Genomic DNA, 24,111 nt, shown 5'->3' with positions numbered 1-24,111 from the left:
AGAATCCCTAGCAGCACCACCTTCCAAAAATATGATATGGGGCCCACTTGGGAATTGTGGCCCATGAGAGAGTTGGAGTGACTCTACATTTTGATGGCAATAGCAGCCAAGCCATTGAGACAGATCCTGCCACTGGGCTACAGAAGATGGAATCACTGGGTCAGAAACTCAGAGGTTAAGATCAAGTAATGGACTCATAATTAAAGACCGCTCAAAAGAAGCCACAAGAAATAAAACAAACAACAAACTAACTAACTAAATAAAGACCATCAAGCATAGGAGGAAGCAAATAAACTTATATATTTATAAAATATTGGGGGGGGGCTAAGGATTCAGAAAAATAAGCAAACAAGATAAGAAAGGAATAAAAAGAAACGTATAAAGAAAAACAGGGCTTCCCTGGTGGTGCAGTGGTTAAGAATCCGCCTGCCAATGCAGGGGACACGGGTTCGAGCCCTGGTCTTGGAAAATCTCACATGCTGCGGAGCAGCTAAGCCCGTGCGCCACAACTACTGAGCCTGCACTCTTGAGCCCATGAACCACAACTACTGAGCGTGCATGCCACAACTACTGAAGCCTGTGTGCCTAGAGCCCGAGCTCCGCAACAACAGAAGCCACCACAATGAGAAACCCGCACACCGCAAGGAAGAGTAGCCCCTGCTTGCCGCAACTAGAGAAAGCCTGTGTGCAGCAACGAAGGCCCAATGCAGCCAAAAATAAATAAATAAAACAAATAAATTTATTAAAAAGAATAAAAAAAAGAAAAACAAGTGGAAATCAATAGCAAGGTAAAGAAACAAGTCCAAATATATCAATAACCATTAAGTATACTGTCAATTAAAAGATTTTACTGACCAGATTAAAGAAATACCCAGCTATATATATATATAATGATTACAAAATAAATATCTAAAACAAAAACATGACAAAGTAGAAAATGAAAGGATGAAAAAAGATATCCCAGGCAAATATTAACTTGGATCTGGGCAAAAAAAATTATAAATGGGGGGAATTTGAAAAATGACAATATACTAGATGATATTAAGAAAGTTTCATAATGGTAAGACAAATACCATAAGATATCACTTATATGTGGAATCTAAAATATGACACAAATGAACCTATCTATGAAACAGAAACAGAATCATGAACATAGAGAACAGACTGGTGGTTGCCAAGGAAGAGAGGGCTGGGGGAGGGATGGAATGGGAGGTTGGGGTGAGCAGATGTAAGCTTTTATATATAGAATGGATAAACAACAAGGTCCTACTGTCTAGCACAGAGAACTGTATTCAGTATCCTATGATAAACCACAATGGAAAAGAATATATATATAAAAAAAAAGAATGTTGGGTTTCCCTAGTGGCGCAGTGGTTAAGGGTCCGCTTGCCAATGCAGGGGACACAGGTTCCAGCCCTGGTCTGGGAAGATCCCACATGCTGCGGAGCAACTAAGCCCATATGCCACAACTACTGAGCCTGCGCTCTAGAGCCCACGAGCCTCAACTACTGAAGCCCACGTGCCACAACTACTGAAGCCCACGCGCCTAGATCCCGTGCTCTGTAACAAGAGAAGCCATCGCAATGAGAAGCCCACACACCGCAACGAAGAGTAGCCCCTGCTCACTGCAACTAGAGAAAGCCCGCACGTAGCAATGAAGACCCAACGCAGCCAAAAATAAATAAATAAATTTATAAAATCAGTAACGAGCCAAAATGCCAAGTATCATCACTTTTATTGACTACTGCACTGTAGGTCCTTAGCTGCTACAGTAAGATAAGATAAACATAAATAGACAAAGAAATAAGGATTTGAACAGAAGTAAGAAAAATGATGTTATTTGCACAGGATGTGATGGTCCACACAGAAAATCCAAAGCATTTACAAGTAGCATGGTAGCTGGCTATCATATCAACAAGTAGAATAATGGCTAGCTATAAAATCATATAAAAATTAAATTAAGCAATAAACTGAAAATGTAATTTTCTAAAAGACACAACAAAACTTATAAGATGTCTATGAATATATCTAACAAAAACGTCCAAGATCTGTATGCAATTTCATTCAGAATTCCAGCAAGGATTTTTGTGCAACATCAAAAAATGATTCTAAAATGCACATGGGGGCTTCCCTAGTGGCGCAGTGGTTGAGAGTCCGCCTGCCGATGCAGGGGACACGGGCTCGTGCCCCGGTCTGGGAAGATTCCACATGCCGCGGAGCGGCTGGGCCCGTGAGCCATGGCCGCTGAGCCTGCGCGTCCGGAGCCTGTGCTCCACAACGGAAGAGGCCACAACAGTGAGAGGCCCGCGTACCGCAAAAAAAAAAAAAAAAAAAAGAAAAACGACTTACTATAAAACTGCATTCTATTATTGTTTTAAGAAGTAGCACTACAGATCACTGGGGAAAGGAGAAATTAATCAGTGACTATCCTTAGGGAGGAAAAAAAGTAATTCTGGACAGATTAGGGGCTTAAATATAACATGCTAAACTTTAAAATTATTCCTACAAGAAAATGAAAAACGAAGATTTTGCCAAATTTAAAACATACCTGCATATGGAGCCATTCCTAATATAGTAGGCATCAAGCCTCTGTAAAATCCAAGGAAACCACCTTCCTTTTGAGTGAAGAAAAATTAGAAGTGAAATTACACTGGGCTTATTATGATAAATGCAAAAGAACAAAAGCATACATTATATAGGAAAAATTATTCTGGACCCACACTGAAACACATGTGTTTTCACAATTATGATTAGTATCAGTAATTATAAGTAAAACAATAACTATTCAAAACAATGACATTCAAAACATTTGCCTAAATATAAAAGGACATGTTATAGACAAGATAAGTAAAAACGAAATACCTTTGCATAAATTGTTTTGAATGCATGAATAATTCCCGTATAAGTATGTTCCCCTTTCACCTGGAATGCTAGGCGTACTCTAACCATATCAAGAGGGTAAGTACAGATAACTGCTGTCATACCTGAAAAGAAAGCAGAAACTTAAATGTATAAGAATCATATATTATGTGTGTATATATATATATATATATATATACCATTACTATCATTAGTAATGCTCTCAAATTATATAGTAATGACGAAAACCCAATGAAATCAAAGTAATATTACTGACAGAATTATATCATAATATTATCAGCTGAAAAACTTGTAAGTAAAAGGGTCAGTTTGTAAAATCTTTTCAAGTTCTTCCCATTGTGAAGTTATAATGTTAGCACCAAAATAGTACAGTATTAGTGGATCATGTTAGTATTTTTTAAATTCTATTACTTGTCTATTCACAGGTAAGACATCAGAAAAGAAAAACTGACTATCTCCAAAGCACTAGGCAGGATATTTGACTTTTTCCTTATTTTCTCTAATCCTAAAATGGAGAGATGCTTAACCTACCTAAGGAATTCTTTTAAAAATAAAATAAAGGCATTTTTTAAAAAAATTCAAAGCATGGTCACTATTTTCTTTTTAAAATTTAGGTAAGGGTAATTCCCTGGTGGTCCAGTGGTTAGGACTCCATGCTCTCACTGTCAAGGGCCTGGGTTCAATCCCTGGTCAGGGAACAAAGATCCTGCCAGCAGAGCAGCTAGACCAAAATAAAAAAACAAAACATACAGGAATTCGATAAATAAATAAATAAAATTTACATAAATTTGTTACTGACTAAACATAATAAAAATATAAATGTCCAAGGTCATAGGAACAATTTATTTTAGGAATAAAATCTCCTGATAAACAAATTTAGTATTAAGTTCTAGATTTTCATCAATATATGATTTCAAATTCCATAAAATATCCAGATGAATTTTTTTAAATATGTATTTATTTATTTGCTTATTTGTTTACTTATTTATTTATTTATGGCTGCGTTGGGTATTCCTTGCTGCACGGGGCTTTCTCCAGTTGCGGTGAGCGGGGGCTACTCTTCGTGGCGGTGCACGGGCTTCTCATTGCGCTGGCTTCTTTTTTTTTTTTTTTTTTTGCAGTACGCGGGCCTCTCACTGTCGTAGTCTCTCCCGTTGCGGAGCACAGACTCCGGACGCGCAGGCTCAGCGGCCATGGCTCATGGGCCTAGCCGCTCCGCAGCATGTGGGATCTTCCCAGACCGGGGCACGAACCCGTATACCCTGCGTCGGCAGGCGGATTCTCAACCATTGCGCCACAGGGAAGTCCCCCAGCTGAACTTTTATTTGCATCTTTTTTACTGAGGTATAGTTATGTATCAGTTATTTTTAAAATTAAAAATAATCTTCTATTTTTGTAAAGTACCAAAGAAATATATGCTCAAGGTAAAAAAATTAGAAAATAATTTTTAAATATACATATTCATCCTCCAGAAATAACCACCTAAATATATAATATTACAAACCTTTTATACAGGGGCATTTACACACATCTAAACACATACACACATTTAAAACATGACAATGGGTTTCGCTGGTGGCGCTGTGGTTAAGAATCCACCTGCCAACGCAGGGGACACGGGTTTGAGCCCTGGTCCGGTAAGATCCCACATGCTGCAGAGCAACTAAGCCCGTGCGCGACAACTACTGAGCCTGCGCTCTTGAGCCCGTGAACCGCAACTGCTGAGCCTGTGTGCCACAACTACTGAAGTCCACATGCCTAGAGTCCATGCTCTGCCAACAACAGAAGCCACCATAAAGAGAAGCCTGCACACCACAATGAAGAGTAGCACCCGCTCGCCGCAACCAGAGAAAAGCCCGCGTGCAGCAACGAAGACACAACGCAGCCAAAAATAAAATAAATAAAATAAATTTATTTTAAAAAAGTAAAAGATAATGGTGTAATTCTATTTTGTAGTAAATTTTTCCTACTTCACATTATATTGTGAACATCTTTCCACATGAGAAAAACATTACCTGGATGTACTATAATTTATTTAAACAATCCTCTTAGACATTTAGGTTGTCTCCATTATTTGCTACATGATACTGTAATAGTAAACAGTGCTTTGATGAATGTCCTTATAACTAAATATTTCATTATGGATTAAATTCCTAAAATAAAATTATCAGGACAATGCATAAGGCTTTTAACAGAAACTGCCTTCCAGAATGATTGTGCTGATTTATAATGTCATCCGTTAGAATATAAGTCCTATTTCTCTAACTTATCAGAAGTATTAGATAATTATTAGACAAGCAGAATATTCAATTATTAGATAATTTTTCCAACATTGGATGGGCAAAAAAACACTGTTATTTTGGTTTGTTTCTCATATGACATTCTTTTTCTTTTTTGGGGGGGGCGCAGGCAGTTTTATAACTTTCTTTGACAATCAGTGGTCAGTTCCCTTCCACATCACCTGTGTAGATTTCTGAGAGTGGTGACAGATTTTTGAAAGTGGTTACCTCCTTGGTACATAGGTAACCAACATATAGAGCTTGTTTGGTGAATCTTCATCATCATTATGTTTTCTGGACAACTGCACACAGATATGGTAGGGGATATTCCTCCTATCTTTGGCCCAGACAGCTTTGTTAAGCATAGTGTCAATGAGCACATCGGGAGTTCCCATCTCCTTGCTGGCCAATTTCTGGATCTCTTTGAGTACCTGAGGGGCACACACTTGAAGTCCACTCCAGGGATGTGCTTGTGAATGTTAGTGGTGTACTCCCTGGTCACGACCTGGTTGGTGAGCAGATCGACGCTTCGTCTCACCACCCTTCTTTGCAGGAACCATCCTGCCAGGCCCAGGTTGGAAAGGAAGAGCTTGAGGTATTGTCAAGACTTTCTTTTTCTCTGTAGGCTTTTAACATGATAATTTCATCTTTTTATTAGTCTTACTAAATGAAAATATAATTTTTTTGCCACAACTTCGGCCTACAATAACATACTAGGCATAAAAGTGGCAATTTAAGTGATTTCTGTATTCTTAACCTAATTTAACTTTTTAGTTTTAATTTTTTTGGCATTTTATTATTATTACTATCATTATTATTATTATTATTTTGGCTGTACCACATGGCTTGCGGGATCTTAGTTCCCTCTCCAGGGATCGAACCTGTGCCCCCTGCAGTGGAAGCACTGAGTCCTAACCACTGGACTGCCAAGGAAGTCCCAGTGTTAAATTTTTAATATTTGTTTAATATTATTTAAATAGACCTGAGATACCTTACCCCACTTACTTAGCAAATGCTGCTGTAACTTGCATCCATTTTTTTTAGCCCAAACTTAAATCTATACTAATTTTCAGAGCTTCTGCCACTCTCCCAAAAATCTAAATCAGTTCGCCACTCCTTATACATGGATTAGAAAACAATGTTCTTTATGTTATTATCTAGGTATCTCTCATGGCATCTCTACCTGGGTGATTATAACATTATCTCTGAGCTAAAAATCTACACAGCTAATATACTGTTAATACTTTAATGCAAACAAATGCAACCCTTCATTCTCTTTTCCCCGCTTAGTTCTCTCTTGAGAATGACCTCAATTACTTTAGACAATGAGCAGAAAGTCAGTTTGAATATGTTTAATTTTAAAAGCAAGGAATACTTTGTATCAAGATTAGCCTAATGGTACTCCGAACAGGTTAGACTCATAGAAGAAAGGCTGATTTATGATTCACTTATCTGCGATTTAGCTGTAAATGATATTTTAAACCTTCCTTTTTTTAGTTTGCACATAACAATAAAGACTGTCTACTATGTGCCAAGCACACCATACCAGGCACTTTACAAATACCACCTCTAATCCTCAAATACCAAGTACCACCAACAATCCTACAAGGTAGAAAATTGAGGCTCAAAGTAGTTAAGTGAGTTGACCAAATTCACAGTTTCTGTATCACAGAGTAGAATTTGAGACTAAATTTTCTGACTCATATCACAACATATATTGCCTTCCCTGTAATTTTCTTTTCTCAAACATTTAGTTAGTACTTTCTAAACTTAAATTTTTAGTTCAGAAATTCCATCAGTTCAGTGATTAGAAATGTCAGTCCCTCATTTCAGCCAATTTGATTTTGAGCTGTACATCTGAGCCATTTGTTTTCAAGCTATTCATTTTCAAACTTGTTTTTTATTTAACTTGTTTTTTATCTATTGGTATTCAAACCAGCCATGTCTGGCAGCCAAGGCAGTGACTCTTCTAAATGGCCTCTTTGAAGCTGAATCTAAACTAATACAGTACAAATGTGATGTTCCTAAGACAAGGTTTGGCAATAATATCACATTTAAGTCACAGCAAATACCTTATTATCCAGATATTTATAAAACTACATATTTCGCAGCTTGGTTTAATTTTTTGCAGCTTGTGCTAAATATTTTGCAAGGGAAAATTTTACAAAATAAAATGAGGAGAGATTATCTATAAACTAGTTCCATGTTTATTGAAAATGGTTCATATTAAGGAGTTTAACAAATATAGGAAAGAATCAAAAGGCTGACCATTTTAAGGCTTGATCATCCTGACACAATTTGAACATCAGATTTTGCTAGGATTTGCCCAGATCATCACTATTCATTTTTTTTTTTTATGCTTCTGTACATTTTTACAACTCCCATATTTTTTTTCTCCTCCCTATCTGGATCACTTTCGTCTTGCCTCTCCTATTTGTTCTCCCCACTCCATTTATTTCTTCTTTCCTTCTCACATGCTCCAAGCCTTCTCATTGTCTTCTTACTGGTTTCAAGTGGCTTAACATGAAATAACTGAATTAACAAAGTGATCAAAACGGTAAATTGGTAGAAAATGGAAATGGAAAATGGAAATTTCTGGGCATCCAGAAATTTCTAAAGGTAAAGGAGGCATTAGTTTAAAAGCTGTAAGACCATGAGTCAGGCTGAGGAACTGGCATAACCTAATTGTACATCAGAGAATGGTAAAAATAATGCCAATGATTACTATAATGCTAAACTGATGATCTAGTTTTACAATTTTTCGGCCAGTTTACTTCACTATGTTTTTATATGGTATATTTCTTCTGAATTTGAGCAATCAAATCTTCCTAAAGAAAAACAAAACCTTTTAACCAGGATGTTTAAAACTTTCAAAGTTTGGGCTTCCCTGGTGGTGCAGTGGTTGAGAGTCCGCCTGCCGATGCAGGAGACGCGGGTTCGTGCCCCGGTCTGGGAGGATCCCACATGCCACGGAGCGGCTGGGCCCGTGAGCCATGGCCGCTGGGCCTGCACATCCGGAGCCTGTGCTCCGCAACGGGAGAGGCCACGACAGGGAGAGGCCCGCGTACCGCAAAAAAAAAAACAAACAAAAAAAAACAGCTTACAAAGTTTTTTGTTGTTGCTGTTGTTCATTATTTCTAAAAACAACTCAGTGATTTAAATGTAATTTTAAAATTTAGAATTTAGCAAGAAGATTTTTAATAATTTTGTACTCCGATAAATCTTGAAAACTCTTTAAGATTTTAAATGTTTTCTTTTAAAAAAAAGATTTTAAATGTTTATTTATCCTTGGAATAAGTGGGATGTGAGAACTATTCTTCTGATAGTCATATTTTACCCTTCACTCTAAGTATAAAATTATGAAGCCCTCTACAGGCTGGATTTAGACTTTCAAAAGCTGTAAAAGTCTAAAAGCCCTAAATACAGAAAAGATTATGACATCTTATATTGTTCAAACGAGAAACAATAATGCACTGTAAAGTAAGTTTGAGCATATCCAACTAAGTTCTTTTTTTTAAACATTTATTTATTTATTTGGCTGCGCTGGGTCTTAGTTGCAGCACACGGGATCTTTTAGTTGCGGCATGAGGGTTCTTTAGTTGCAGCATGTGGGATCTAGTTCTCTGACCAGGAATCAAACCTGGGCCCCCTGCATTGGGAGTGCAGAGTCTTAGCCACTGGACCACCAGGAAAGTCCCTCCAACTAAGTTCTGATTCACTTCATGATGACTATGTCAATGCTTTTTTTTTTTTTTTTATGTCAATGCTTTTTAAAAATACCACACCATTAAGTTCCTTTTTCTCCACACTCTCTCCAGAATTTATTATTTATAGACTTTTTGATAATAGCCATTCTGACTGGTGTGAGGTGATACCTCATTGTGGTTTTGATTTGCGCTTCTCTAATAATTAGCGATGTTCAGCATCTTTTCATTTGCCTGTTGGCCATCTGGATGTCTTCTTTGGAGAAATGTCTATTTAGGTCTTCTGCCCATTTTTTGACTGGGCCGTTCATTTTCTGAGGAATAAGGAATTCAAGTGGCTGGCTCAAGAAATGTAACAAGCCGCTGGCATGGAAAGTTTAATAACATTCCCCCATACTTATGGAGGACCTCAGATCTTTCAGAATGTTTTCACAGAATTCTTTACTCTGACCCTTAGAACAATTAAGAAAGAAAGGGAGTTGAACAATCATAAGTTCTACTTTAACAAATGGATAAATGAATTATGGCAGGCTCAGATGACCTGCCCATAGTCAAAGGACATGTATGTAATGGAGGCCAGCCACGATCCCAGGCAGTAAGTGTTCTGTCCATCTGACCTCCCAGCCTTACGCCAAGCACTAAACTAGAGCAGACCAGAACTGGCCACAAGCAGAACTCAGCTCGTTGCTTCTGGTTTCTGACAACTTCCTTCTTTTTCCTCTTCTCTATCCTGTCACTCTTAGTTTCATAGGAACTGGCAGATCAAGATTTATTTCAAACAAGTGAAACATACAGAAAGAAAGGAGAAGGCCTTCCTTAAATATACAAACCTTGATTCTCAGTCTCTAGTTTTTCCTTTTTGAATGACTGAGATTCAGTATGTACTGGATTGTAGTTGTAGGATGAGGGAAAATGTTGAAGTTCAAAAAAGCTTTAAAATAAGCTCTGTTGAAATGATCATGAAAAACATACCATTTTTAATTTTGGCAAATATAAAATTTCCAAACTTATGTTCAAAGACCACCAAAAGTACAGAAGCAAAGATACCAGATATAAATAAAATTAACCAGAACATTTATTTCAACTGTTTAAAACCATAAAAGCAAAATGTAAATTATAATTACTTAAACATGGTAATAAAAAGAGAAATATTGGTTAATGGAAGCACTAGTCTTATCTATAATAGCTAGAATTTTTTTAACCTCTTTTCTTTAAAAATTAAAATTTATACTTGAAGTTCCTTTGGTTTATTATTATTTTCTAGTGTATATTGAAACCTTGATGTTAACACGTCTTTCATTTCAGAAATATGAACACGCTAGTCAAGAAATAATCAAGTGCCACGAAAAGGAAATAATACAAAGTCTTTAGGATTTTACTCATATTCATAATCCTACTTCATCTTTCCTACAACCCTAAAAGAAAGAATTTGACCTGTCACTTATAAAATCAAATTTAAGAGACAAAAAAATTTTTAAGTGATGTAAGAAATCATAAATTTTAAGATTTGGAAACTTTACTAAAATTTTCCTTCTGCAAAATGAGAGATAATCATAGCACTTTCCTCACAGTATCTTTCTGTGAACTACATGTCAAGTACTCAAAGATTACATGGCAAGTGCTCAGGTCTGTGAAGGGTACAAAGCAAGTGAACAACACATGCTAGCTAATGTTACTCACCAGCACTGCCATGCCAGGGTAAAATACTAAAATATTTCTATAGCAGTTGACAAATAGCTGTTGCTCCAGCTTCCAAGATCTCCCACATCATGACTCTGGTAGTCTCTTCCCCAACCAGAGCTCCCACCACCACCACATACTGTGTCCTGATCCAGCCATGAAAAAGTTAGTTGGAGGCTTTCAGAGCCTGTCCTATTTGTTAGTACCTCTACGGTTGGTTTGCTAAATATTTTAGATAATATTCCTGGTTACTTTTAATACTTATTGATCTTGGGTCAGTCTGCCAGAAGTCAAAAAGAGTTAAATAAACATTGCGTAAGGCAAAACCCTGGATAAGGTAGGTCAGGTTGGACATTATAAATCTAGGTCCAAAAAAATCAACTGAAATCCTACAAACCTTGTGATAACCACATAGTTAAGATTTTGATATACCACCTTCCAATGGTCTTATTTCCATTAGCAGAAATAAAAACTGTTAACGTGTTGGTTTATAACCTTGCAGATGTTTCTTTAATGAATATTTACATATGTATTTACTTTTTAAAAACCAAAATATGATATAGCATATTAAACATTCTCTTTTGTAACTTCCTTTCTACATATGATGTAAACATCCTTCTCTGTCAATAAATACAATTCTACAAATGTACAAAAAAAATCTAGTACTGGAAGTATAGAATTCTGACATGGATTTTTTTTTTTTACCACTCTTCTATTGCTACATACTTAAATTACCTTTTGGTGTGAGAAACAAAAAAACAATGAAAATCTAACATTTAAAAAAAAATCAATATAAAAAAAGTTTTAGTGGAAAACATGAATAAATGTTTTTATCTTAGAATGGGGAAGGCATTTCTCAACACAATTCAAAAAATTTTGAAGCCACAGAGGAAAAGACTAACCCATTTGGCTATGTAATATTTCTATATGGGGGGGAACTTTTGGATGATTTTTCCAAAAAAATCACAAATAAGGTTAAAAGACAAATCTAGAACTGGGAAATAAAATAATAGCAATATTTGACAGAAAAAAAAATGTCTTAATTCCCAAACTCATAAAAATGAATATTCAAAGAATAGAAACAATTCAAGGCTGAAAGTAAGAAATACAAATGGTCAATAAACATTTGAAAAGCTGACCAAGCTTACTCATAATTAATTGCCAAATACTAAAAATTTAATAAGGCCCAGTGTTGATATGGTATGTAGGGGAAAGGGCTACTGAAAGCATTAAGGAGATCAGTTGTTTGCAAAGGTCTATCAAAAATTAAATACAGGGCTTCCCTGGTGGCGCAGTGGTTGAGAGTCTGCCTGCTGATGCAGGGGACACGGGTTCGTGCCCTGGTCCGGGAAGATCCCACATGCCGCGGAGCGGCTGGGCCTGTGAGCCATGGCCGCTGAGCTTGCGCGTCCGGAGCCTGTGCTCCGCAACGGGAGAGGCCACAACAGTGAGAGGCCTGCGTACCGCAAAAAAAAAAAAAATTAAATACACATATCCTCTGATAAAGTAATTTCCCTTCTGAAAATTATTCTACAGATATATTCACACAAGTACAATGTGTTATTTGCAAAACAAAAATTTTAACTATCCCAAACGTCAATCAATAGGGAACTGAGTAAATAAATAATGGGCCATTTTTACCGTAGAATATAACACAGTTCTTCACAAAATTAAGAAAGATCTATGTACTGATACAGAAGAGAGTCCTAAGATAACTATAAAAGTTCTAATCCTATAGAATAGTATTGGAAAAAAGCACACATAAGAAACTGCTAATAGTGATTGCTTCTAGGGAGCAGAACTATTTTCATTGTATAGGAATATGTATTACTGTAGTCATTATAATTTTTTTAATTTTTTGAAAGAAAAAAATAAACATTTCCAGAAGGAGAACTGTCAAAGGGAATGTATGATTTTCACATAGCTGTAAGTTTAGACTACTCCTTATATCTCCTACTGTAAAACACTCTGAGTTGGGATATTAATGATTTCTTGCATAATTGAGCACAGGAAGATAACAAATGTGTGCTACTTAATCAATGTCACACATATTACCTAAAGCAAATTAAGTATTTTAATAGAAAATTAATTTGCAGAAATAAAATATACCCACTCCTGTATAGCACAGGGAACTATATTCAATATCCTGTGATAAACCATAATGGAAAAGAATATTAAAAAAAAGAATGTCTCTATGTGTATAACTGAGGCACTTTGCTGTACAACAGAGATGGCACAACATTGTGAATCAACTCTACTTCAGTTAAAAACAAAAAATTACCCACTCCTCTTACCTGCCATGGACCCAGCCATTAATCTGTGTACATGACCAGAAACTCCCAGTTTTGTAGTTATTAACTAGAAACCAAAAACATCAAATTATGCACTTTTACAGAAGCAATCTTGCCAAATGTACTATATTACACATTGATGACCACAAATACTCAAAGTGTGAATGGGAGTAGTAGGAATAAAATGCTACTATAGACAGTGAAGTCTTGATACTGCTTACTTTTCATTTTAAGATACCCTATGATAATTTTTTAAAAATTATTCTTAGAATACCCTATGAAATTTAATTCATTAAACTCCTTTCTGTGTTAAGATGTTTGAGAGAATAAACTTTCAGTCAGCCAGAAAAGAGAAACTTAGTATGATGGGAAAAGCTGTTAACTTACAGCATTACTCAAAAACAGACTTTCACAATATGGTCTCACTAGTTTATTTAATAAGAAAATCCAGTGTTCCTCTCCTACAACTGAGAAACAAAAAGCATATCAAAAAGCTATTAATATTTTATGGATTTATTATTAGCTACTTGAAGGATACTTTGGCTCTTCTTCGTAAGTATAAACATAAACAATTTACTAAAAAATGACTAACAATCCTGGAACAGATAACTCCAAAACCAAGTTATATTTAAAAACTTAAACTATCACAAGCCTTAGTCTTTCAAGAAGGCATTACTTTATCCATTCATCCAAAGTAACTTTAAAGGTCAAAGCAAATGCTTTGTCAATTAAGTATGATATTCAAAGACACAAAAGAGGAAAACAAGATAAAGTTTCAAGTACCGTTTTATAATGCTCAAATGCCATAAACTGGATTGCACCATAAGGAAAAATTCGAATCATCATTGCACCATTCCCTTTATACAATCCAAGGTATCCCTCCTTTTGGGGAACAGCACGCAATGTAGAAAATACTCCTATTTTTAGAAAGATTTTTAGAAGAAAAATACTATTAAAACAGAGAAAACTACCTAAATTCAAATTTTCATGACAATCACAGATAAAGATTACTATGCCATCATTCATGATATAATTTTGCTTGAGGAATTACATGAATAGTAATTTCTGTATAACAGTTAAAGCTACGTAAAATACATCATATGTCCAAATTATGTAAATATTCCTCATGTAAAAATATAAAACATACTATAGCAAGAACAGTTACAAATTATAGTAAATTATATTTATAATTATTGTAAATTAATTAATCTCTAGCAACCTAAAAGAATATTAATAGAAATATATTCAACATCCAGATAATACACTGTGGATGACTATTCGGAAGGACGAAGGAAGGTTTCCCGGACTGACCCAGACACCTGTGTGGTTTGTTTACGAAAGAAACTGCTAAATAGAAGAAACAAATAAAAAACCTACCAATTAAAAAACTATTTAAATTGGGGGGCAAATTTTCATTAGTAGTACACTTTAATTAGGAATAGAGATAAACAAAGGCCTGAGTTCTGATCCGATATACTGATATGTTTATTATTCTAATAATGTCAATCACTAATCCTATTTGCAGTACAGACTTCTACATTCCATTATTAAACTATTTAAATTCCAATATTAAACTATTTAAATTCAGGTTCCTTTCCAAATTTTTCAAACAAAAATCAGATCAAATATGAAGGTAAATCACTGGGCTCATTTCGAATTTTAGAATTCAAGTAACCTTTTGATACCTTCGCAGAAATCAAAACTGTAGGTACTTACTAACATCCAAGAAAAGATATACTCTAAAAGCATTTTTAATAAGCAGATATCTAAGTGGACTAATAATGTATTAAAAAGAATTTTATTTGGGTTGTTCCCTGCTGGCCTAGTAGTTAGGATTCCAGGCTTTCACTGCTGTGGTCCGGGGTCAATCCCTGGTCGGGGAACTGAGATGTCGCAAGCCACGTAGCGCGGCCAGGGGGAAAAAAAAATAGAATTCTACTATATATATATATATATATATATATATATCTCCACACACACACGTACAGCTATATGTATAATATAAAGTTCTTCCAAAATACATGAATAATACAACTAAATATATTCACCCCTCCCTAAAAAAAATTCTATCAAAGACATCCTCTTGCTGGAAGAGAAGAGTAATGATAAGCTCAGTTTAATTTTATTTAAATGTGTTTGTAATAATTTAAGGGTAATCAAACTTAGAACAGTGGCCACCTAGCAGGAACAGGAAGGCTAACGATGAGAGAGAGTACAGAGGAGGTTTCAACTGTACTGATGATGTTTATTTCTGAAGTTCTGTGCAGCTCCCCATATGTTTATTATATTATTCTCTAAAACTCTTTGATTGTTACAAATATTTAAAGAGAAATCATTAGTAGAAGTGAAATAAAGTTATTTCAAAAAAAGGAAATCCAGGGACTTCCGTGGTGGTCCAGTGGTTAAGCCTGCGCTTCCAGTGCAGGGGAGCACAGGTTCAATCCCTGGGCGGGGGGGCGGGAACTAGGATCCCACATGCCGTGGGGCCAATAAATAAATAAAATTTTTTTTTTAAAAAAAGGAAATCCAGGAAACAAGGAGCAGGGGAGGGTGGCTGGGGAGGATACAAGAAAAGCACAATGAACAGAAAACATAAATCTATGATTGAAAAGAAAATCTAAAAGATATAAATCCGGGACTTCCTTGGTGGTCCAGTGGTAAAGAATCTGCCTTCCAGTGAGGGGACACGGGTTTGATACCTGGTTGGGGAACTAAGATCCCATATGCTGTGGGGCAACTATGCCCGTGTGCTACAACAAAAGAACCCACAACGAAGATCCCGCATGTCACAACTAAGACCTGACACAGCGAAAAGTAAATAAATAAAACTTAAAAATATTTTTTAAAAAAAGATATAACTCCTTCTATTAAAAGCCAAACTCTCAAATTCTGTTAAAAGGCAATGCCTAACCAAATGCTTTTCACAAAAATCTCACCTAAAACAATAACACAGAAAGACAGAGTAAGACTGAATGTTGAATGTTTTCAAATGGCATTTAAATATCCATTGAGATAATCACGTTATTTTTCTCCTTCAACCTATAGTCTACTATTTTTACTTTGGGAAATTGAGATTTTCTTTATGGCATAACACTGAACCAAGTTTTGCATGTGTTACAAGCATATTTGGAAAGAATATGTATTCTCTGCAGGGTGCAAAGTCCTCTTGTCTATGTTATATCAAGCTTGTGTGTTATTTAGATCCTTTTCTGTATCTTTATTTTGTCAAGATAGGATTACAAGGAATTAACAGTTGGTAAAATATAAGCATATGCTTGTGTATATATACATAAGCTCTGAAGGAAAAGGGAAGAAAACTGTAAATGCTTGATTCTAACGAGGGGACAAGGAGAAAGACGTTTGCTTTTGCACTTTTTGAATTATGAACTTGTGAAAATATTATACATTCAAAAAATAAATAAAATGTAAAAATAACAAAATTTAAAGGATTTTTAAAGAATCCTATTATGATTCAGCTACCTATTTTTATATCACATTGACTGTAAAAAGTTAAATGGAGGTCAAAGATTTTTAATATACCACAGGAAAAAATTCTTTACATTCGGTGCAAATTGCGGAAGAAGAAATTCTAATTATACCCCTTCCTTTTCATTTGGCCACAATAATTTTGATTCAAAATAAAAAGTAGTTTTTGATGCCTTGGAAATAACGCCATACACTTTTTAAAAGAAGCTAAAGTACAAATTTTATTCAATAGCATACCTTTATCATCTTTAGTTTGACTGTGAAAAATCATGTTTTTAAATTTAAGCAAAACTGAAAAACTATCTTATGCATGTAAAAAGGGAGGCACCTAGAATAAAATGCCCAACAATATTTTTAAAATAAATTAATAAGCCATTAATACTTTTCTTTTGGCTTGTATATTTTAAAGATACATGAAACTCCATCCACTACACCAATAGTTCATTGCTGCACTACAGGAATTCTGTTTCAAATTCTGCATGCCTTGTAGGGTACACTGTAACCCGTGGCATGCAGCCCTGTAGAGCGTGAAATCTAATGTGAATATGTAAACTAACGATTACAAATCAGGAAACAAAACAACATACATCAGCATGGGGAGAAGTTTAAAAGAATAAAACAATACTGCTCAGACATTCATATGCTGGGTCACTGTCAAACACCACGAGATATTGGGTAATATAATTCATCTCCTTTCCACCCTCAATTTAGACTACAAAAGAAAATCATTTCCTTCCTTTCCAGTTTTATATAATCTCTCAATAAGTTCAAAGGTCTTATTCTTTCTATACATGAGCAGTACACTGAGAAGATATAGAATTCATTTCTAGATACAAAGATATTAGCAAAATTTTTCTTTCAATTTAAAGAACAGACTTTGTATTAAAAATATTGACAGGAAAATGAGACACGATAAATATAAAATCACATTTTAAAAACCCAATTGTTAAAATAATTGATTCTTATTCACTCTGTTAAGTATCTTTCTTAAAAATGATGCATAGATCATGCAGAGCACACATCATTCCCATTACTGAAGCATGAAACTGTAAAGCAATGGAGTAGTATGAGTTAGTTGCCTTGACCTAACTTCTTTCTTGGTCTCTATTCACATTAAATTTATTCTTTTAAATCTTCTTCCCTCTAATTGAAAATTTAATATATGTTTAACATGTATTATAAATTAGCTTAGAGGAAAAAAATTACCTATAATCTCACCACTGAAAATTAACCACTTAATGTTCATATTTCTCCTTCTAGCCTTTCGTCTAAACACATTTACTTAGATAAAAATGCAATATGATTAAACCATTTGCAACATTTTTTCATTTAACTAATATATTATGAACATTCTTCCTAGTCAATTAATATTCTTTTACAATTTTTTATGATTGCAAAATAGTCTATAATATGGACTTATCTATTTAAGTAATACTTTTATTTAACTTAGCCAATTCCCTATTAAACATTTTGGTTGGCTCTTTCTTTTTTTTAACCAACATAAATAATGCTTTCATTCTTGTATATACATATTTGAGCACATTTCTGATTACTTGCTTGAAACAACCTCCTAGAACTAGAATTGCAAGGCCAAAGAATATGTATCTTTTCAAGACTTTTGATGCATATCACCAAAATGCCCTCCAAAAAGGCTATAAAAAATCCTTACTCCCACCAATGATATATCAGAGTGTCCATGTTAATTATAATAGCTGGTTTTTATGTTTACAAGGAACAACTAAGGGCTCGATATTCTTTTAACAATGCAAGTTTATACTAATTGCATTGGATTCTGCTTGCCCTAAGATATCTATAACACATGCTTAAGTGTTTAAAGGAATAAACCTTATCTCTATCACTAGTTGGATTTTTTTTTTAAATCAAGCTGAGCTATTATGTGTGTCCATTAAGGATGTGATTTGTTAATCTCAATAAATAAATATGTAGTACTTACTTCAATGATTCAAAGATTTTAGAGTACATTAGTACCCTAAAATGATAAACATATATAACCATTATTGCAAATGAAATGATTAAAATAGCTAAGAGATACATCCCTTGTAAAATCTGCCCCCAAACTTGAACTCCCTTTTGTGTCCTCTTTCCACTATAATTCACAACTAGAAACGAAGACAGCAGATGGATAACATTTTCATTTTTCTCTTTAGCATCAATTAACTCACCCAAGTGTTTGTAATGGTGATTGTGAGCTTGTAATAAAACCTTCACTCGATCCAAAGGAGCAACTGTTGTTTTGGCACAGCATCCAGCAATACCTAAAAAATTTGAAAAGATCAGGAAGAAATTCCATATCATTTCTTTCCAGATGGAAATCATTATTTAGAGGCTAGCATACCCTCTAATCTCTAATTTGATCTCCATGGGTAGAACTGCCCAGTAGCAGGGATATGTAGATGATGGGCCCCCATTCTCTACAATTTAATTATTGAGCATGTCAGACTTAATAAGTTTGAAGAGTGTAAATCTGCCCCCTAATTCCTGATGAACATTGGAATCTTGCTAAATGTGGTTATGGAGACAGACACTTGGAGGGACTTACCCACCTATAAGCCTCTGTTTGAAATAACATCTTCTTCTGGATGACTTCTCATTGAAATAATCAAATTTCACCCGTAAAATTCAGTCATTCATTTATCCACTCAGCAATTACGTATTTGGTCCCTACCACATGCCACTGTGCAGACATGTGGATGACGGTAAAGTGCATACATGGGCTTTAGCATAAATCAGAATCCAGGTGAGCCCTAATAGCTTGGCATGCTTCTAAGGTGACAGTATATAAAGATTTTTTGCTACAGACTGTTTGTGTCCCCCCAAAATTCATACGTTGAAAACTAATTCCTAGTGATGGTATTTAGAGGTGGAGGTGGTATTAGAGGAGGTGATTAGGACCCTCATGAACGGAATTAATGCCCTTATAAAAGAGGCCCCAGAGGGACTTCCCTGGAGGTCCAGTGGTTAAGGCTCTGTGCTTCCACTGCAGGGGGGCACAGGTTCAATCCCTGGTCGAGGAACTAGGATTCCGCAGGCTGTACGGCCAAGAAAAAAAAGAGGCCCCAGAGAGATCCCTGGCCCCTTCCACCATGCAGAAACACCAGCTATGAGGAAGCAGGTCCTCCCCAGATATTTGCTGGCACCATGACCTTGGACTTCCCAGTTTCCAGAACTATGAGAAAGAAGTTTGTTGTTTATAAGTCACCCAGATTACAGTATTTTTGTTATAGTAGCCTGAACCATCTAAGACACTTCTGTAAGGTACCTTACATGTAGTAAGCACTCAACCAAATGAGTTGTTACTATTATAACAAGGTGGACAAAAATGTCCTTGGTGTCTTTTTTTTTTTTTTTTGCGGTACACGGGCCTCTCACTGTTGCGGCCTCTCCCGTTGCGGAGCACAGGCTCCGGACGCGCAGGCTCAGCGGCCATGGCTCACGGGCCCAGCCGCTCCGCAGCATGTGGGATCCTCCCGGACTGGGTCACGAACCCGTGTCCTCTGCATCGGCAGGCAGACTCTCAACCACTGCGCCACCAGGGAAGCCCCCTTGGTGTCTTTTTTATGGTTATGTTAAGCTCTTCATCATTGCATATTTGTTAAGGAAGGTACAAGAGGACTGGGATACTGTGAGTCTCTTTACTACTGCATCCCCAGAGACCAGTTCAGGGCCTGGCACCTAACAGGTACTCAATACCTGTTTACTGAATGAATGAAGAGTCTTACTTTACAAACTTTTAAAAATATAAGACAAAATCACTCAAAATCCACACACATTTACTTAATAGCTCAGCATGTAACTGATGCTCAAATGCATATTCTGAAATACCCAAAAATAAAATGCCTATTTGTACTCAAATATTAAATCCACATATAAGTTTCTATATCAAGCTTCTCTTATCTGAACTAATGGAAATAACATTTATGGCTACTCAAAATTGAGAATAAGCTAAAAATAATTTTCATTCGGTATATTTGGTTTCAGAATAGTTTTTTATATAATTATCTTCCCATTCATTATGAAATAACCACATAAAAATTATTTAGAAACTGTTGAATAAGTAGTTTCTTTTAACAATATCTTTACTTGCTTATCACACCACTTTATAGCTCAATTAATCATCACAAAAGTCCACTGAGTAAGGTCAAGTAGCCTTTATCTTCATTTTGAACAGCTGAACTTAAGATATTTGCCAAAGACGACTTCCCTGGCGGCACAGTGGTTAAGAATCCGCCTGCCAATGCACGAGACACGGGTTCAAGCCCTGGTCCGGGAATATCCTGCATGCTGCGGAGCAGCTAAGACCCTGCGCCACAACTACTGAGCCTGCGCTCTGGAGCCCACAAGCCACAACTACTGAACCTGCATGCCGCAACTACTGAAGCCCGTACGCCTAGAGCCAGTGCTCCTCAACAAGAGAAGCCATGGCAATGAGAAGACTGCGCACCACAACGAAGAGTAGCCCCCCGCTCACGGCAACTAGAGAAAGCCTGCGTGCGGCAATGAAGACCCAGTACAGCCAAAAATAAATTAATTTATTTATTTAAAAAAAAAAAGATTTGCCAAAGACCACTGCTAATCACCAATAAAAAACATGTATGGGTCTTCCCTGGTGGCGCAGTGGTTGAAAGTCCGCCTGCCGATGCAGGAGGCACGGGTTCGTGCCCCAGTCCGGGAAGATCCCACATGCTGGGGAGCGGCTGGACCCGTGAGCCATGGCCGCTGAGCCTGCGCGTCCGGAGGCCGTCGCAGTGAGAGGCCCACGTACCGGGGGGAAAAAAAAAAAAAAAAAAAAAGAATCAGGTTAAAAACACATATGGTGGGGCTTCCCTGGTGGCGCAGTGGTCTGCCTGCTAATGCAGGGGACACGGGTTCGAGCCCTGGTCTGGGAGGATCCCACATGCCGCGGAGCGACTAAGCCCTTGCGCCACAACTACTGAGCCTGCGCGTCTGGAGCCTCTGCTCCGCAACAAGAGAGGCCGAGATAGTGAGAGGCCCGTGCACTGCGATGAAGAGTGGCCCCCGCTTGCCACTAGAGAAAGCCCTCGCACAGAAACGAAGACCCAACACAGCAAAAATAAATTAATTAATTAATAAAAAAACAACAAAAAAAACACGTATGGTTTCCTTTGTACCCGGTACTAGGCTAAGAGATTCAACTGCAGGCACTATGCCAAGGCTTTTACAGGTCCTTTCTCATTTAATCATTACAATTACATTCTGAGGTAGGTACTCTATTTTCCCATTTAAAGGATGGGGAAACTGAGGCAAAGGGAGGTTAAGTAACTTGCCCAATGGTATTTTCTCATATCACTTGGACCAGGAGCGCCTATAATGGTTATAAAAATCTGTGAGCAACTTTTTTTTTTCCTTCCCATTTCAATGACAACTTCATCCTTTCAGCTGCTCAAACCAAAATAAGTCCCCCTTGACTTCTCTTCTTTACCCATCTCTAATCTGTCAGAAAATCATTTATTCTATCTATATCCAGATTATCACAATTTTTCACCACCTCCCCTGCTACTAACCTGATCCAAGCCACCATCATCTATCATCTGAATTACTGCAATAACCACCAAACGGGTCTCCCTGCTTCCATATTTACATCCCTGCAGTTATTCTCCACAGAGCAGCCCAAGTAATCCTTTGGAAACATGTCATATCATGTCACTTCTCTACTAAAGACCTGCAATGGCTCCCTACTTCACTCCAAGTAAAAGTTAGAATCTTTACAGTGGTTTACAAGACCCTTCATTTCCTGTCCCCTTTAACTTTCTAACCTCCTTCCCCCATCAGCACCACCTGGCTCCAGCCACGTAGGTCTCACTGCTGTTCTTTGAACCGATAAGCTCCTCCCTGACTTTGAAGACTTTGCTTTAGCTTTTCTTCCCACCTGGAAGGCTCCTTCTTAGACATCAACTTGCTAAACTCCCTCACGTTTTCAAGTTTGCTCAAGTGTCATCCTCCCAATGAGACATCACGAATTATCCTATTTAATACTGTACCCACGTAGCCTCTACATTTCCTTGCCCCATTCTCCTTTTTACTTCTTCCCATTCCATTCGTCATGTTCTAATATACTATATAACTTATTTTTTCATTTTGCTTATCGCCTTTCTCACAAGTCCCCAACCAATGTAAACTCTAGGATCTTTGTTTTATTCCCTTATATACACTGAGCATGTAGCAGACACTGAAATATTCCTTGTATAAATAAATGAATGACCTTTTTATCAGCAGAACAAAATAATTCTTAATACTATTGCAGCATACAGATATCTTTCTACAAGTCCTCATAATGTGGAATTTTAAAAATTCCCAGTCTTTACAAATAATTAAATGATGACAACCCAGACAGTCAACTAAGAGAGGGTAGAGACTGAAACACCTCTTTATGGGAAAGCAGAAGAAATTTCTGAGAGACAATATGAAACTTCTGGCCCGACAGTCACACCAATAGTAGGGCTGGGGCTTCCCTGGTGGCGCAGTGGTTGAGAGTCCGCCTGCCGATGCAGGGGACACGGGTTCGTGCCCCGGTCCGGGAAGATCCCACATGCCGCGGAGCGGCTGGGCCCGTGAGCCATGGCCGCTGAGCCTACGCGTCCGGAGCCTGTGCTCTGCAACAGGAGAGGCCACAACAGTGAGAGGCCCGCAAAAAAAAAAAAAAAAATAGTAGCTTTGTACCAGCTACCTGTCAAGTACCTGTGGCACAGTTTTCTAGAATCACCGGAACCAGCTTTGCTTGTAGACAGTTTTGCACAATTTCCCAGTCATCCTTAAAAAGCTGACCTCCCATGTTTATTTTCTTTTAAGCAAACATCAAAATCCAATTCTACTGTCCGTCGTGCAGTCTTTATAAAAGAAAGGAGTGCCCAGCATGTTGCACTGAAACCCTGACGTCCTTTAAGGGACTCCCCTCTTTTTCCTACTATCCAACCCTGAAGAACTGGTGCCTGGTTCAGCCCTTCCACGGCTCCAGCCGCTCCTCGACAGCTCGAGACCCTTCCTCCCCAGGATCCTGCTGTCATTAGTCAAGGGATTCTTAGAGGTTACAGCGGGTCCGGGCAAACACCTGCCAGGGCATTGGAGCAGCCAGAGTCCAAGAATGTTATCGCGGCCGCATACACCCGACCTGCCCCGGATCCCGCCCCGGCCACTCAGTGCGCGGCCAGGTCCTCCCGGCGGAAACCCACCTCCGGCCAGGAAGGAGCGCAGCCAGTAGAAATCTCTGCGGGCGGCTGGCCCTCCGGCTCCTGCCGCCTGCGGCATCGCGGGAGGTGGCTCGGCTGCTGCCAGGGCCGCCGCCGCCGCCATCAGGACCAGGGCCGCGTCGGGAGCTTTGGTCGCTAATTTATAACCCAAGCGCCCTAGCCATGGCCAGAGCAGGCAGTGACAGGGCACCGACCGCCGCACGGCGGGACGGAACACCACGGGCGGCGCGGCGCTGGCTGATGGCGTAGGCCAGGGGCGGGGCCTGGGTCAAGGCCCGAAGCGGGAGTCGCCGGGGCTGGACACCTCCCACTCTCACCAGCCTCGCACCACATCTCTACTTCTGGCCTCGCTGTGCAGGCGTCTTCTGTTACACGCGGATGAAGGGAAGAATGGCCAGCGAGAAGGTCCTTCCAAAACCCACCACCTCAGAAAGCACTCCCCCGCCCATCAACCCATATTGATCATTGTTCGACATGTAACCGTCCATCGGGCTGCCTTCTGACCTTCCCAAAATGAACCCTTTCCAGAACCAACCTTTGGTTCCTCACTATTTCCAGGAACTTC

General features: G+C 37.8%; 1 protein-coding gene across 3 annotated transcripts in view; it reads right to left on the bottom strand.

Moving 5' to 3' along the window:
* Positions 1 to 23,768, bottom strand: part of LOC132439981 (solute carrier family 25 member 16) — a 92,315-nt gene extending 68,547 nt beyond the window's left edge. For all 3 annotated transcript variants that reach the window (XM_069541544.1, XM_060034926.1, XM_069541543.1), the window contains exons 1-6: positions 23,529 to 23,768; positions 18,504 to 18,596; positions 13,618 to 13,751; positions 12,838 to 12,901; positions 2,863 to 2,984; positions 2,549 to 2,615 (exon numbers count right to left, since the gene is read on the bottom strand). In XM_069541544.1, the coding sequence (XP_069397645.1) occupies positions 2,549 to 2,615; positions 2,863 to 2,984; positions 12,838 to 12,901; positions 13,618 to 13,751; positions 18,504 to 18,596; positions 23,529 to 23,649 (601 nt within the window). In that variant the 5' untranslated portion in view covers positions 23,650 to 23,768. The remainder of the gene's footprint in view (positions 1 to 2,548; positions 2,616 to 2,862; positions 2,985 to 12,837; positions 12,902 to 13,617; positions 13,752 to 18,503; positions 18,597 to 23,528) is intronic.
* Between the last annotated feature and the right edge of the window lie 343 nt (positions 23,769 to 24,111).

Source organism: Delphinus delphis, chromosome 16 (assembly GCF_949987515.2).
Source record: "Delphinus delphis chromosome 16, mDelDel1.2, whole genome shotgun sequence".
NCBI lineage: Eukaryota > Metazoa > Chordata > Mammalia > Artiodactyla > Delphinidae > Delphinus > Delphinus delphis.
This window is presented reverse-complemented; position numbering and strand designations above follow the sequence as displayed.